The following is a 15,928-nucleotide window of genomic DNA, read 5'->3' as shown; positions in this document are numbered from 1 at the left end:
TGCCAAATAAATCGTTTCAATTCGATATTTTCATTACAATCAATCAATCAATCATATTCTGGGCTTTGGAAAGAAAAGGATACACAGACCCCCAACATTACATATCCATTCAGAGAATGGAAAATACTTACAAACAGACAATAACAGACAGTCATTCAGGGTTAAAGCCCAGTCCGCAGGTGTGGGAGAGGCACCTAAAGGAATATCATCGGCAAGAACATGGACGAATGCCTTATACACTTGAATGCCATACGCTTATCTGCCAAAATCACTTAGTCTAGCTCTGGCAAAACGAACGGCTTTCGCACGTAAGTTATGACTGCCTTCATACGGAAATCCAGAATAGGGAGTTCTATAGAGGCAGAAAGCAGAGTGCGCGTTGCTCAGACCTGAGCCGGGGGACGGGGGATAGAAGGGGGATGCTGACGGTAGGGGTTTTCTCCTCAGTGGATGAAAGTGTTCTACAACTGATTGTAGTGATGGGTGCACACATCTGTGAATATAATAAAAAAACACTGAATTGTACACTCTAAATGGGCAGATTGTATGGTATGTGAATTACATCTCAATAAGCTATTTAAGTTAAAAAAATCATCCTTCAAATGATAATTCATCAGTGGTTTTACCTGATTCTCGGAACGAATGCACACTCTTCTAGCTAAGCTTTATTACCTGCTTATTACCCTCCTATTTCTGTGGTGCAAAGGGATGTACTCTGTACATACCTTTGGGGGAAACAGAAGAATCAGACTCAAATAATGAGGACAGGGCAGAATGAGGAAGTGAATGCACCTGTGCCTGTGCTTCTGTAGCAACACTTGGTCTTTAAAGACTTTTGCCCTGAAATCACTAATAAATGAAAACACAGACATTTATGACAACTACTATGAAGGCGTATATGTTTATCTGGTAAAATATGATATAATTAATACCCAACCCTTGATATTAAGAAATCGTTTGCTTGATGCTGGACATTTCAATCCATTTGTTTCAGTTTTAAATAAACCAGAATGTGAATAACTTAGAGAGGAAACATTATTCGTGTTTCCAAATAGAGAGCGTAGAGATAACTTTAGTGCAGGTTTCACAGCTATAGAGCATATTTATTGGGAATAAGGACTATGTCATCATCTTTGATGGGGGTTGAGGCCCAGCTCTGCCAGTTACAACAAACAGGTAAATTACTTAACCTCTTAATACTTAATCTCATTGTATTCTAACAACAGTTATCCACTTTCTGGATACTAAAGACCAAGGGAAACAATATAAAGTATTTAGCTCAGAATCTGGCACTTCAGGAGCAGTTAATAAATATTTGCAATTATTGTTTATAAATGATAAGATTTTAATGGTAATAATACTTATAATTTCACTTTGATTGCTGCAAAGTTAAAGATTCCAGATAGAAATCACCTTTGTTCACAAACATTTCCCTGACGGACTGGGTAACTTATTGTCTGGGTAAGGAAAGCTGAGTCTTTTGACAAATACTCCAGAAAACATTTTTCTAGTAATAATATTCAAAACACTCTTTCTCTAAAAGGTAATTCTTTTAATGACAATGACCGGAGGTATGATTTAAAAAGATGCAAATGGATGGTATTGCATTTTAAGAGATACAGAAGAAAAATTAAAGTCTCACAGAGTCAAGATGGCAGCTTACTTTAAGGTGATTATATGGTAATTCTTCCAAGAAGAATGGTGCAAAAATGCAAGACTATTAGATCCCTTGATGAGAAACTTTGGTGATTACTGGGGGTGTCGTGTGGAGACCCTTAATTTAAATTTAGAAATGGTAAGCATCTGGATGGTTCAGACAAGCGGAGCAGAAAATGCAATAGGAATACTGGTGCACCCAGAGCAGAACCAGAGGCCACGTGCAGATCAAGGTGAAGAGGGCATTCCTGCCGGGAAGTCGAGGATATAAACCAGGTGGATGCACGAGCCTGAGAGCTTCTAGGAGCAGCTTCAGTCTGAGGACACAGAAACATAGGCGATCATAAGTGGAAAGTTTAGGGATCCTTTCGTCTAGCTTTCGGAGAATGTTTTCTTGAAATCTAAAAATGTAATTAGAAGAGCTTGGCATTTTAATGAGACGCAAACAAAAACTAATACAAGGGGAAAAACACCCAAATTTGTGAATTCTGAGGGACGTTTGAATCAAGGGAGACTGAGTAATGGTAACAGCCACGAAGCATGCCAGACAATTGTCAGAAAAGATGCAAAGTGACAGCAGATGTTGGAATGGCTCTAAAAAGCAGCACGACACTGAAAACGGTGTAAAAGGGAAGGATTCCTGGAAGACTGAGAAAGAAGTGAGGACGCTGCACAAACCCCAGAAGCCGCTCGTGGCCACGTGTGAGGCCAGCAGGGAGGGCCGGAGTTCCTCTCTGTTCTTTGCTGAGGTCCTGGACGGGGCTGGGGATGCTCTGTGACTTAGAGACACAGGCGGGACCAGGCGGACGTGTGTGCATACGCCATGTCTCTAGATCCCACCTCACTGCACCCCCGGGCCAGTCACTAGATTTGCTAAATCGATAGATAAGTAAATGGTCAGCATCAAAATATGAATTTCGCATTTAGGCTAGAATACTTTCTTAAACCGTTGCTTATGTATATTTTAATTCTCAGATCTAAAGAAAATAGTGCAAATGGATAAACACAGTTCATCCAATTTACATATGACAGGGTAAAGGGAAAAAGGATTTGTATAAAATATTGCTATTTAAAATAAATAAATGAATGACAAACAAATAATCACATGTTAAAATACGTTAACGGAATGAAAGATAGTTTAAAAGTAGAAAAGCAAAAGTCAGAGGTAAGTAGTGAGAAACCTAAAATGGAAAACCCTAAAATGGAAAGTCTTCAGGCTGAATGGATAATATTCTAAATAAAAATATCGTTTTTATTTCTGGTTGGTTTGTGTGTCATAAGAATTATAAAATAATTTCGTTTTTTGTCAAACCTCTTAATATATGGCACCCATCACAATTCAAATATTACTTCTGTGGCCAGTATTTTGAATGGAAAATATACACTTATTTGATTTAAAAAAATAACTCTATTTATTACATGTATGAGGGTTTTGTTTGGGTTGAAATAACGTAAATGTTAAACAGAAATGATTTATTTGGCAAAATTCTTAATGTTTAAAAACTGTCTAGGTTAAAATGTGGTATTTCAGTAAAAATAAGTAACACTGTATTATTAAGTTTCACTCTAAATGGAAATAGAACAGAAAGAAAAGAACATTTCCATCCTGCACACAATTCATACAGCTCCACTTCCAGAAATAGAGACGGGGCTCATGTCAAATGAAAGCAGCTCTCGTGAATGGATTTTATTCACACTCAGCTCCTGTTCTCTCTTCATGAACATTTACTATCTTCAGTGGTACCTTTAAATCCTTCATGGCAATCTCAATAAATATGGAAAAAAACAAAAACAACAAAACTTGTTTCTTGGTTTATTCCCACAACATCATTTCCACATCCTATACTTTGTCCTACATATCTCCTTGGCCTTAGTTGATGACAGATAGAGTGAAAGTAAAAAAATAAACCTTAGGGCTTCCCTGGTGGCGCAGTGGTTGGGAGTCCGCCCGCTGATGCGGGGGACGCGGGTTCGAGCCCCGGTCCGGGAGGATCCCACGTGCCGCGGAGCGGCTGGGCCCGTGAGCCGTGGCCGCTGAGCCTGCGCGTCCGGAGCCTGTGCTCCGCAACGGGAGAGGCCACGACAGTGAGAGGCCCGCGTACCGCAAAGGAAAAAAAAAAAAGCAAACCTTAAAACTAACGTTTTCTATAGTAATGCTCTCATCACTTGACAAAGGCCATGCTAGTCCATACTGGTCAGTTTTCTGAACCATTTTCATAACGTCAACTAGAGATGATAGTCACCAAATTTAGAGTTCCACTTTCCAAGCGTATGTACCTCAAGCTGTGTTAAAATGTCATGAAATGTACACCTGAGATGTATGATTTTCACCTTACACAGGCAAAATGCCTAACCCAACAACCAAGATAAAGTTAAATTTCATTGATCTCTGCAGAGATATAGGTTTCTAAAGGGCATTTAAAATCATTGAGTTAATTTTTTCAATATTTATATAACTTTCTGTCCTTTTTTAAAATTTATATTTTGTTTCATGGATGATACATTGCAAGTGTGGTACATCTTTAATAGTCAGTGACATACAGAAAGAAAAGCCCTTTGAAATGTAATAATAACTAGAAAAGAACAGATATGGTCCATTTTTAAAAGAATTGAGGTGCTAAAACTTTAAATCTATCCTATATACTTGGCACTGGAACATGAGATTTTACTGACTTCTCAAATAAAAAAAGAAAACTGGACAAAAGAAAAAGATGACTAGAACAGAACTAATACTTTACTTACTATCAGACCTTATATGAACCTAAAACGTGTTCGGCTCCTTTCATCGACAGACCAGTATTTCCCGCTCGGGCTGGTTAAAAGATATGCACACCGCAAGACCATATTTGATATTTTAGATGAAACCAGATAAAGAAAATTAATGAGTTATATTCAATTCCAGGTAAGGTAAATTTCCCAAATACTTTTCTAAAATCTCTTAACCAAAAGGTGGCCAGGATTTTGAGAGCCTGCTTAATTTCATCTCAGTCCAAATACTGGGGAGTTTGCTAGAGCCATTCTCGTCTACTTATCCATCCGCAGAAAGTTACAGTTCACAGAAACGCGGGCGTGACGACACGGACTTTGTAAGGATAGACAGGAGAGACGGGCTACCTTTATGCTTAATCCAAATCCTCCTACAGTTTGTCTTCTGATGGTCACCGTTCTTTCCTGAAAGACAGATTTGAAAAGTGGTTAGCGTTGCCCGCTACTACACCTGCACACCACTTCCCTCCTCTGCGCTCTGTGCTTGCTCCTCAAAACAAGGACATTTTGTGACAGCATAAAGGCCCCAAACCTTGCAATAAATGGAGTATTTTGGAATTTTTAAACCGAAGGCTAACAATTTATCTGTCAAGATAAAAGGGACTGACTGCAGTTTATTAAACTGCTAAATTCTCAAGTTAACTTCTTTCAGTGATTTTTTGGACACAGTTTGGAATCTGAACTTTAAAACCTCTTCTCATTCTCACATTATGGATTCTTGTTGTTGAAAAATAATTCAGCGTCACATGGTAAATATTATCCTTGCCAACCAAGGTCATATCTCCATCACTGCAGAGACGCGAGTGCCGGGCTCGGAGACTGCCATGCTTGGGCACATAACTGGTCCATGTGTACGTCTGGGGTTGGAACTCTAAATAAGCCGGGTTCACAATAATTGCTTGTTGGAAAGAAGAATGCATTTCACGGTTAACTGATAATTATAATAAAATTATCAGTTTTCAAAAGCAGTTCTCTTCTGCCTTCCACGATGGAACCAATCATTCAACCACTGGCATATGAAACTTAAAAATCGCAAAGAGCCGCATTTGGACAAATCCTTTAGCTTCCAATTAAAAAATCAATATTACTGTTTTATGGCGATCATCTCTACATGATGCATATCTCCTGGCATATGCTGAAGGGCTGAGCGCTTTTATTGATAACCTTCTCCATTTATTGATAACCTTCTCATCTTCTTAAACCTTCCCCTACCTAGAAAGGTTTAGACTCCACCCTTCTCCCCTACCTGGAATAGATATTTGTTTTCTGGTCCCTGTGTCTCCACAAAGGCTCAGTTTATTTGGCTACATTATCTGCCCCCGTACTTGATAGTCACCTGAGGTATTCCACCTGCGGTAGTTTAAAACCTGCATTCTAAACGGATTTTATCATTTTAAGTACAATGGAAAAATACATTTAATAAAATTATTTCTTATATATCTTTATATAGAATTCTTTCTGAAGAAAGAAAGTTACTCTGAACACTGAGATATCCAATTAATATTTATCCACATCATATTCCAATAGCTATATCACAGAGGAGTTCAAATACTGGGAGACTCAGAGGGATAAGGTGATTAAATGGTCGTCTTCAGTCTTACCAAACAGACAGGCAAGCTGCTTTCCCACTGCATATATCAAACTAAACTAAAGTTCTTAGACGGCACAGCTATTTTCTTTTTTTTTCTTTTTTTTTTTTCAGTACGCGGGCCTCTCACCACTGTGGCCTCTCCCATTGCAGAGCACAGGCTCCGGACGCGCAGGCTCAGCGGCCACGGCTCACGGGCCCAGCCGCTCCGCGGCACGTGGGATCTTCCCGGACCGGGGCACGAACCCGCGTCCCCTGCATCGGCAGGCGGACTCTCAACCTCTGCGCCACCAGGGAAGCCCTCATTCTTTTCTGTAAGGAATAAGTACTTGATTCCTTAAAATAGTATCAAAACCAAGGGTACAGTTAGCTCAGAAAACCCACATCAACTGTCTGAAAATAAAGATTTCAATCTGTCAAAGCAAATGCATTTTTAATAGTCAATGGTATCCCCTCAAGTTTCTAGAACATCTTCCACAGCAATCATTAGCTACGAGGGCAGTTTGGTGAGTAAACTCTCCTGAGCTGCAGGGTCTGTGCTGAAGCCCTGCTTTTCTCGGAAGGAAGGACAAGCAGGCGGGTTATTAAAGGTCTATGCGGCGCCTGTCTTCATTCTGTACAAGACTGCCTTCCAGTCTTTGGTGGAGAATATTTAGCACATGTTCCAAATTGGATGCAAAACTGCTGATGCAGAGAAGAGTTTGAGTAAAGGGTCAGCAGAACCTGTGGAGAAGCTCAGAAGCAGCACTTGTTTTGATGTTTTTTAAACACACGGGTACACACGCACGCTCTTGCAAACGCAGACAGCACCTCTAGACGCTCCTGCTTCATTAGCTGACCCGTAGGGAAGTGGGGAGAGATGGGCAGGACGAATTACTTCGTGTTTTAAAACCAAAATTTAAAATTGGTGCCTGCAGGTAGCAGGAGGCATGGAAAGGCACACCCTCGTTCAGATGGCACCTGCTGACACCCTCCTGGTCGTCTGTCTGTTGTGTCAGCTGTGCCCTCCAGCCCCTCCCCACCCGCTCACGTTGGGGTCTCCCTCCTGCCCCCAAAATCAGAGGAAAGAAAGGGATGTTAATGAATTGTTTCAGCTGCTCACCTCATAAATCAGAGGGTATCTGGAAGCTGCTCGGGAGCTGTATTTAGTTAACACAGTGTGAGTTTCATAAAGATGTTGCCTAGCAACAAGGCACCATCTTTGGGAAACCAAGCATAATTGGTTATTTTATTGCTTAAAACACACAATTGAGACGTGCTCCCACACACTCGTATCTACCACGAGCCTTCGTTTATTCTTCCTGTTCCTTACGAAATGAAAGCATGGAGCCCAGGAGCAGCGGCGGCCTGTATGCAGTTGTGCCACACAGCCAAGTTCATTCACGTTACGGACAACACGTTGAAGTGCCTAACTTGCGTTATATAAAAACATAATTATTCCTCCCCTGGCCCCCCGCCCCCCCGCGATGTTATATTTGACACATACTCTCTGGGTTTACCGTCTGAACCACGTGGGAGCCAACATACACCTGTTACCAAACAGAACACATTGCTCTTATATATCCCAGGAATGGACATTTTTGAGACACACGGTGAAAAAGAAGAGGGACTGGTGAGAATAAGGCAGAAACTAGAGAGATTGCAAGGAAGAACTGTACCGATGCTGTGTGCCGGGAACCAAGAAGATGCATAGGAAAGGAGAGAGTAAAAGTCATGAGCTCTTTTCGACAGTTCAGGAAGAGCAACTAAACCTCACAAAGGAATAAGAATAAAACGGTAGCTTCTAGTTACCAAAAATCTAAATACTATGTGCCCTTATATATACAGTGGAATAGTACTCAGCCCTAAATTGAAATGAAATTGAGTTATCTGTAGTGAGGTGGATGGACTGAGAGCCTGTCATACAGAGTGAAGTAAGTAGGAAAGAGAAAAACAAATACCGTATGCTAACACATACATATGGAGTCTAAAAAAAAACCCGGTTCTGATGAACCTAGTGGCAGGGCAGGAATAAAGATGCAGTTACAGAGAATGGACTTGAGGACATGGGGTGAGAGGGGGAAGCTGCGTTGAAGTGAGAGTAGCACTGACATATATACACTACCGAAGGTAAAATAGTCGGCTGTTGGGAAGCGGCCGCATAGCACAGGGAGACCAGCTCGGTGCTCTGTGACCACCTAGAGGGGTGGGATAGGGAGGGTGGGAGGGAGATGCAAGAGGGAGGGGATATGGGGATATATGTGTACGTATAGCTGATTCAGTTTGTTATGAAGCAGAAACTAGCACACCATTGTAAAGCAACTATACTCCAATAAAGACCTATTAAAAATAAATAAATAAATAAATACTATGTGCCCTTACAGGTCTCATAGTACTTGTGATTGTTTATTAAAATACACCGTGACCTTGACTGTTTCTTCCCTCTAGTTTTCTGAGTTCTGAACCTATGTCTTGTTCACAGTTGTATCCTTAGAATTTAGCATCGGGCCTAAATCAAAGTTAGATAATCATCTGCTAAATGAATAAAGAGTTTTTTCCCAAACATTTTTATTTCAAACACGTAATCATCACAACATCCCACCTGCGTAGACAATATTTTCCCAATTAAGAGTGAAAAAACTAAAATGCAAATGAGCTACAGTCACTTGGCCAAGATCCAAATCATGACTGTAATGAAAGTGTCTCTGATTCCCACCACCTTTTCCATCACACAGGCCCAAGGCAAGATGGAGAAATAAGATGAAAGAACAGTGGTAAAGGACAGTGAAATGACTAGTGGTTGCCAGGAGTTCGGGCAGAGAGGGAAGAGGTTGAATGGATGAACCACAGGGATTTATAGGGTGAGGAAACCATCCTTTTTGATACAGCAGCAACGGACACATGACACTGTGCATTTGTCAAACCCCACAGAACTTCAGAGAAAAAGCAGTCCACCTTCACATATGCACATTAGGAAGCTAGGGGGCCCCAAGCGAACTGTGACAAGTAATCTCACTGCATTACAGGTGTGTGTCAGCCCCTTACCGAGCGGGGCGGGAAAACAGGCTGCCTGAGCGACGCAGGCTACGGGCCGAGACCGTCCTTGATGAAGCTGTCCCGCGCGAGGGCGTAGTGACAATCCTGACACCGCTGTGCACGCATGCTGAAATTAACCAAGCACCTGGGGGTGGGGGGGGCAGCTTCTCACCGTGGGGTGGGAGTTTACAGACACGAGCAGGGGGACGGCTAGCACAGTCCACGGGCAAGGAGGACCGCGGGGAGGTATCAGTGTGAACCCAGGTTCAGCTTAATATAGATCGAGGTGGTTACATGTAGAAATACTCATAGATAAGAGAATCTACAAAGGTTATTGTCTGTCTTTCTAAAAATGGCTCTTCAGGGCTATAATTCACATACCCTAACACCAGCCACGTAAAGTGTACAACTTAGATGCTTTTAGTAGTTTCACAGTTATGCATCCATCATCACAATCAATTTTAGAACATTTGTATTCAATATTCCAAAATGTACCTAGAAGCCCTCACTCCTGATTCCCCCCGCCATTCTAACCTTAGGCGTTTAACCTATGTTCTATCTCTATGGATTTGCCTATTATGGACAGTTCACATAAATGAAATTATACAGCATGTAGTCCTTTGTGTCTGTCTTCCAACTACGATGTTTTCAAGGTTCATCCATGTTGTAGCGTGTACCAATACTTCGTTTCGTAAATTGTCAGATAACATTCCACTGTATGGGCATACCACACTTTATTTACCCCTCCCTCCACATTTAGGGTGTTTGTAGCATTTGGCTATTAAGAATCGTGCTGCTATGAACATCTGTGGACAAGTTTTTGTGTGGACATGCGTGCTCATTTTTCCCGAGCACATACCAAGGAGAGAAAACTGGGACTGCCGGGCTGTTCCAGTGAAGCTGGACATTCTACGTTCTCACCAGCATTGTCTGAGGATCCCAGCTTCTCCACATCTTCAGGACCACTTGTTCTGATCTGTCTCTTTGATTATAAACATCCTAGTGGATATAAAGTGCTCCTCACTGTGGCCTTGATATACATTTCCTTGATGGCTAATGATGTTGAGCATTTCTTCATTTCCTTATTGGCCAATTATACACCTTCTTTGTAAGACAATCATCTATTCAAATCCTTTGCTCATTTTTTATTGCCCATTTTATTAATGAGTCATAAGTTTCCGATTGATTCTTGAAAGACATTTTTGGCATATATAGAAATCTGGGTTGATAGTTCTTTCTCTTCGGCAGTTGAAAAATACCATGCCATTTCCCTCCAGTTTCCATTGTTTCTGGGGAAAACTACTATCATTTGAATGGTTTTTCCCCTATTCCTAAAGTATTATTGTTTCTTGCTGCTTTTAAGTTTTTCCTTTGTCTTTAGTTTTCAGGATTTGACTATGATGTGTCTTAACACAGGTTTCTTGGGTTCATCCTTCTGAGATCTGCCCCACCTCTTTAGGTTTATGTCAGTTGCAAAATTTGGGGAGTTTTCAGGCATTATTTCTTCAAGAACTGTTTGAGCTCTGACCTCTTTCTCTTTCCCTGGAACTCTGATGATATAAACGTTGGATCTTTCATTATAGTCTCATGGGTCCCTTACTTTTTTCAGACCAATTTTTCTCTTTAGTTCAGAAAGGGTAATTTTTATTGTTCTGTCTTCAAGTTAATTGGTTCTTTCCTCTGTCCTCTCCATGCTGCTCTTGAGCCCATCCACTGAGTTTTTATTTCAGCTGAATTTTCAGTTCTACAATTTCCAGTTGCTTTTGGCTGAGACTTTCTATTTTCTCATTTGTTTCAATCCTGTTTGTAACAGACATGAAATCATTTTATGACAGCTACTTCCCAATCCTTGTTAGATAATTGTAACATCTGTGACATGTCAAGGTTGGCATCTGTTGACTGTCTTTTCTTATTGGAGGTGAGAATTTCCTTGTCACTGCTGGTCTAGGGGGGTAAGTTCCAGTTGCTCCAGGCCTCCGCTGACAAGAGCCTGGGTGGGAAGTGCAGGGCTGCCTGGGCACTGCTCCCTGAGAGGCCTCCGCTGTGGTCTCACCATCAACGCGCTGCAGTAAACCCTGACTTTCCACGAGGCCTCCTCCGGCACTTCTCCAGGGCAGGGTGGAGGAAACAACATATTTTTAAACAGCAGGTTTCTCTATCTGTGGTCCAAAACAACTGACGAAGACAGTTCCAAGGGAGAAAAATAATAAATGTACCAATGACAAAAATGACAGTTTTGACCAAAACTTTCACTATCTATTATGTTAAACATGTACGATAGTATTTACATAAATAATATAGGCCTTATTTTCACATTATTATCTATTTCATTTCACCTAGTTTGTATGAGTCTTCATTTCCAGAATAATGCAAATTTTAGTCTATCAATCTACATGTAATTTCACTGAAGTATTACAAATTTAATTAAAATAATTGATATGAAGCAATATAACCTTCATAAACCTATAAACTTTAGAATATCCTTAGGCTCCTTTTCACTACTACCAGATTTAGAGCACTTGGGTTTGAAGCAATAATAATGAAACTCCTTTGCATCTAAAAAGGACTGACTCACAGAATGATTCTTTCGAGGTGAGGAGCTTTGTTTTCTAATATTATACAGAAAGACTACTTATCCCGTTTAAACTGCTCATCCAGGATAATCATTAGAGGCAAAGTGCATTAGAGAAAGGGGCAAACATCCAGATCAGTGGTGCATCAGTTATTTTAGGAAACAATGATGACCTCACGTGGGGTTATAGCACTGAGAGGAATCCAGGTTAGAAATACAAGCAGAAAGTGGGAAGAAGGGACCCAGGCTTTATTTTTCACTTCTACAATCTTCTACGGTAATGTGGTCACATTCAACGCTGTCACAGCCAATTCTGTAAATTAGATGTTCTCTCCTTCTCACTCACCGGAACCGCGATTCAGAGAAGGAGGTTGACTCACACGGGGTCACAAAGCAAATGGCCAGGCTGAGATGACAAGCCAGGTCTGTCTGATTTTAGAGCCAATAGATTTTCCACCATAACACACACACGCACACACACGCACGCACACACACACAAGCACACACACGCGCACGCACACACACACGCACGCACGCACGCACACACACATGCACACGCGCACGCGCGCACACACGCACGCACACACGCACACACACACACACACAACTAACCTTGGTTCTGACACTCTTTTGAGTCAGATATACTGAATTCTTTCTCTAGGATAACACACAACAAAATGATGAATAAAATAAGGCACACAAACAAAAAATAATGTCAAAGTGTAACCAGGGCAATAAGAAGAAAAAAATTTCACGGTTGTCAGAAAGGAAGACTATTTGTCTCCTGATAGGTAAGAAGGTTCCACCCAAACTGTGACCCTGATCGCATCCGCCACGGGCCTAGGGCTGGAAGGACCAGGGAGGGGAGCAGGGGCTCGTGGTGTGTGTAAGAAGGAACATTTCTACCACTAGTTGCCCATCTTGAATCCGGCTCCGGATGAAAGACTTAAAAGCTAATTCTCCTGAGAATTTGTAAACATGAATTGGTCTACACGTGGGTTTGAGATGAGATTCAGTCTACCTGTGTGGTCTCGAATCCCCAGTGGAGATTTTAGTTTAAAGAATACCTGGGTCACCAGTATCCTCAGGCACCTTGAAAAAGCGAATGAAAATGAAAATTCTGTCTTTATAACACATTGTAGAGCCAAACCCCCAAAATTCCCACAGAGCACCAAAGGACATGAACTCAGGGTGAAAATTCGCAGAGCACAGCGAGTGAGTCAGCGGAACAGCCAACAGACAAACAAGGAACAAGTGGCCGATTAGGTTCTGTAGAGACTGCAGATCCTAGAATTCCAGACGCACCATGTAAGTAGGATTTTTAGAAGGATGAATAGAACAGGAGGAGATATCAAACGTACGATAGTGCTAGCAAATATTATGCATCAAATATAAAATGGGACAGACTAGAACTTGTAGAAGCAAAAGAAGTTTCCAGAATCAGAATTTCAGTACACAGTTTAAGCAACAGACTAAATCTAACCAGAGAGAGAGATCCTGAACTGAAAGGCAAAGCAGAGGGGGCTGCCGTCTGGCCTCCAGGTCAGACCACCTGGCACAGAGCGTGAGCAAGAGAAGAGAGTGAGAACTCAGGGCTGATGTAGCGCCTACAGTTCATTTAACCCCTCTCTCTGGTTAACAATCCCCAACTTGGGGAAATTTGCATCTAAGCTCCGCCTAGGCAAAGAAAACACACGAGGCAAGAGAAACACTGTTGCGTGGTCTATTCACCCTTAAGGCTTTCCTTGCCTCCACGGCTGGCACCTTTCCAGTCCCGAGCCACAGGTTCGGATGGGAATTTACCGGGAAGCGTTCATGATTCAGGGTTTGCTTCCTTTGGTAGGGCTGTCCCTCCCTGGCTAGGAGTAAACGTAAATGAGGCTACGCTCAGGAACCTCTCATTGACTCTTGAAAGTATTGCAGAATCCACTATTAAAACAACAGCTGCCCAACAAAGATCCTTGGACTCTCTGGCCAAAGTTGTTTTTGATAAGAGGACGCCCTTGATTAGCTTTTAGCTTGAGCCGGGAGGTGTCTGTCCCGTGGCCAATACCGCCTGCTACACCTGGATTAACACTTCTGGAGAAGTGGACACTCACGTACATAAGATCAAGCAACTGGGCTTAAAAAGGTGACTCCTTCATTGGGGTCTTTCTATGACGTATTTGACTTCAATTGGTTTGGGTCTTGACCGTAACTCCATAGTGCGCTCCAAATACCGGGGATTATCTTGCTTATAACAATCATAGTAGTTTCCCTGGTGAATTGTGTTTTCCCAGGAGCTTTAAATCCAAGTTCTCAGCCACTAACCACCAAGTAAATGATCTCCCTAATACAAGAACTCCAGAAAAGGAACAGTGAGGTATTGTGAACCCGAAGCCGTGAATGTCCCGGGGATTAAACAAAACAGCATGTCCTTGTCGATACCACGCAGAGGATCAGATAAAACCACGGGAGCTTCAGAGCAGAGTAGCTGAGAGGGGCACTCGTGCCTTACATTTTGATCACCTCTCTCAGAGAAGCCGAGTCTGAGCAAAAGGGGAAAATTGTTAAAAAAGAGACGGTAGGCCCAAGGCGGAATCACTTGTGCTGGGACCACGTCACCAGACTGAAACTTAATACTTAGCCTAACTGAAGTCTCAGCCTCTCCCAGGACTGTCACCTTTAACCAGTCAACCCGGAATTCCCTGGTCAGAGCCAGTGAGTCAACCTCTTGCCCTCACAGAACCCATCTATTCCCCTTAGGAGGACAACCTCCACTGAAACAAGACATTCTTTGGGGAAAATTTCCTTTTTCTGCCCCCTTTCTCCCTTTGAAAACCTCTTCTTTTAAACAGCTTGGCAGATGGGATGCTGCCTGATTCATGGATCATTGAACAAAGCTAATTAGATCTTTAAATTTGCTCAGTTAAAATTTTGTTATTTAACACACCTAAGGATGTCCTCCAGAGCTGTACTTCAGCACCAGGGAGAGGACGGATGGGTTCTGAGACAATTGATGGCTCCTTCAGAGACTGGATTAGCATCAGGGTCACGCGTTAACTGTTTAGAGCGCAGGCGGAGCGCGTGATTCTATGGAGGAGGCCCACAGAATTATGCGTGCACGACCCCTGCGGAGAAGCCTCAGCGCCGAGCTCCGGGACCACCGCCTAAAGCCTCCCCTGCCGTTTTCGTCCTCGGTGTTGCAGTGTAGAACCCACGCTCTCACGACTACAGACACCAGTGTCACTCTAACCACCAAATGGCAACGTGGAGTCAATGAGACACCGAGCTGGAGACGGGCCCAGTGTACGCCTTTGACCCAAGTACATGTCCTTATACAAGGACACTGCTCACTAATACTGAAAACAAAAATTACTGGCTCTGACGGTAAGAGAGGGGATATTAAGTATTTTCTGTGAATAGACATTTTTATTAACAGCAACAGTGAAAAAACCCCAGAAGACTTCAAGGGAAGGAAGAGCTACTTACGCCAGAATAGAAAGGCTCACCGGACACACATATCACATCCTGCTCCTGGATCATCAGAATGTCTTTGGCCAGGTGCAGCCGCACGTTGAAAGGCTCCTGATTACCGTCCTGCAGCAAACAAACCCCTGTCTTTGTCTTCAGACAGAGAAAAAAATAAAAAAAAAAGAGAGAGCAAAACAGAGAAAAGAATTATACTTAGTTTATAGATTATCGTTTTATGGCTTACGTAGAGCAAAACATGGCGAATAACATCTGAAAGCTAGGGAAGATGCACTCCGATGAGTCTGAAACTTAATACAGGTGCACAGAAAAGTATAACCTTTTCACATCAAGTAGACCTCAGATCATAGAGATTAGGTGAGAAAATCCCCACAAAGATTTGGAAAGTAAGGATTACAGTTTATACAGTATATTTGAAAAATAGTGAAAGTTTTGTTTAATACTTACAATCAATATAAATTTCATCATGGTTTTATTGAGATGCTATTCACACTGAATACAATTCAACCCTTTAAAGTGTTCAGTTCAATGTTTTTCGTGTAGCCATATGCAGCCATTGCTATAACCAATTTTTGACCATTTTGATCACTCTGAAAAGAAACCTAATATTCCCATCTCCCCATCCGCCCACACCCGGTCCTAGGCAGCCACTCATCTACTTACCGTCTTTCTCACAGAATTTTAAACCTCTAAACATACCTTCTTACCTTCTCTACCCTCCACTATTTCATCACCCCATTCGCCAGCACGCATGCACTTTGTACAGAGGAGGGAACCAGGGTAAAGAGGTGAAGAACTTCTTGAATTAACACAGCTTATTAAGACACAGCCTGGCTTGAGACCCAAGATCTTTGATTCCC

The 15,928-nt window shown here is 42.1% G+C and overlaps 1 protein-coding gene across 7 annotated transcripts in view; it reads right to left on the bottom strand.

Moving 5' to 3' along the window:
• The window catches only part of SNTG1 (syntrophin gamma 1), a 316,811-nt gene that overhangs the window by 132,962 nt on the left and 167,921 nt on the right, over nucleotides 1-15,928 (bottom strand). For all 7 annotated transcript variants that reach the window (XM_067017514.1, XM_067017517.1, XM_067017513.1 and 4 more), the window contains 2 exons: nucleotides 15,069-15,203; nucleotides 4,771-4,827 (listed from right to left, as the gene is read on the bottom strand). In XM_067017514.1, the coding sequence (XP_066873615.1) occupies nucleotides 4,771-4,827; nucleotides 15,069-15,203 (192 nt within the window). The remainder of the gene's footprint in view (nucleotides 1-4,770; nucleotides 4,828-15,068; nucleotides 15,204-15,928) is intronic.

The sequence above is a fragment of the Kogia breviceps genome, chromosome 17, assembly GCF_026419965.1.
Source record: "Kogia breviceps isolate mKogBre1 chromosome 17, mKogBre1 haplotype 1, whole genome shotgun sequence".
Lineage (NCBI taxonomy): Eukaryota > Metazoa > Chordata > Mammalia > Artiodactyla > Physeteridae > Kogia > Kogia breviceps.
Note: the sequence above shows the minus strand (reverse complement) of the source record. Positions and strands in the feature narration are given on the sequence as shown.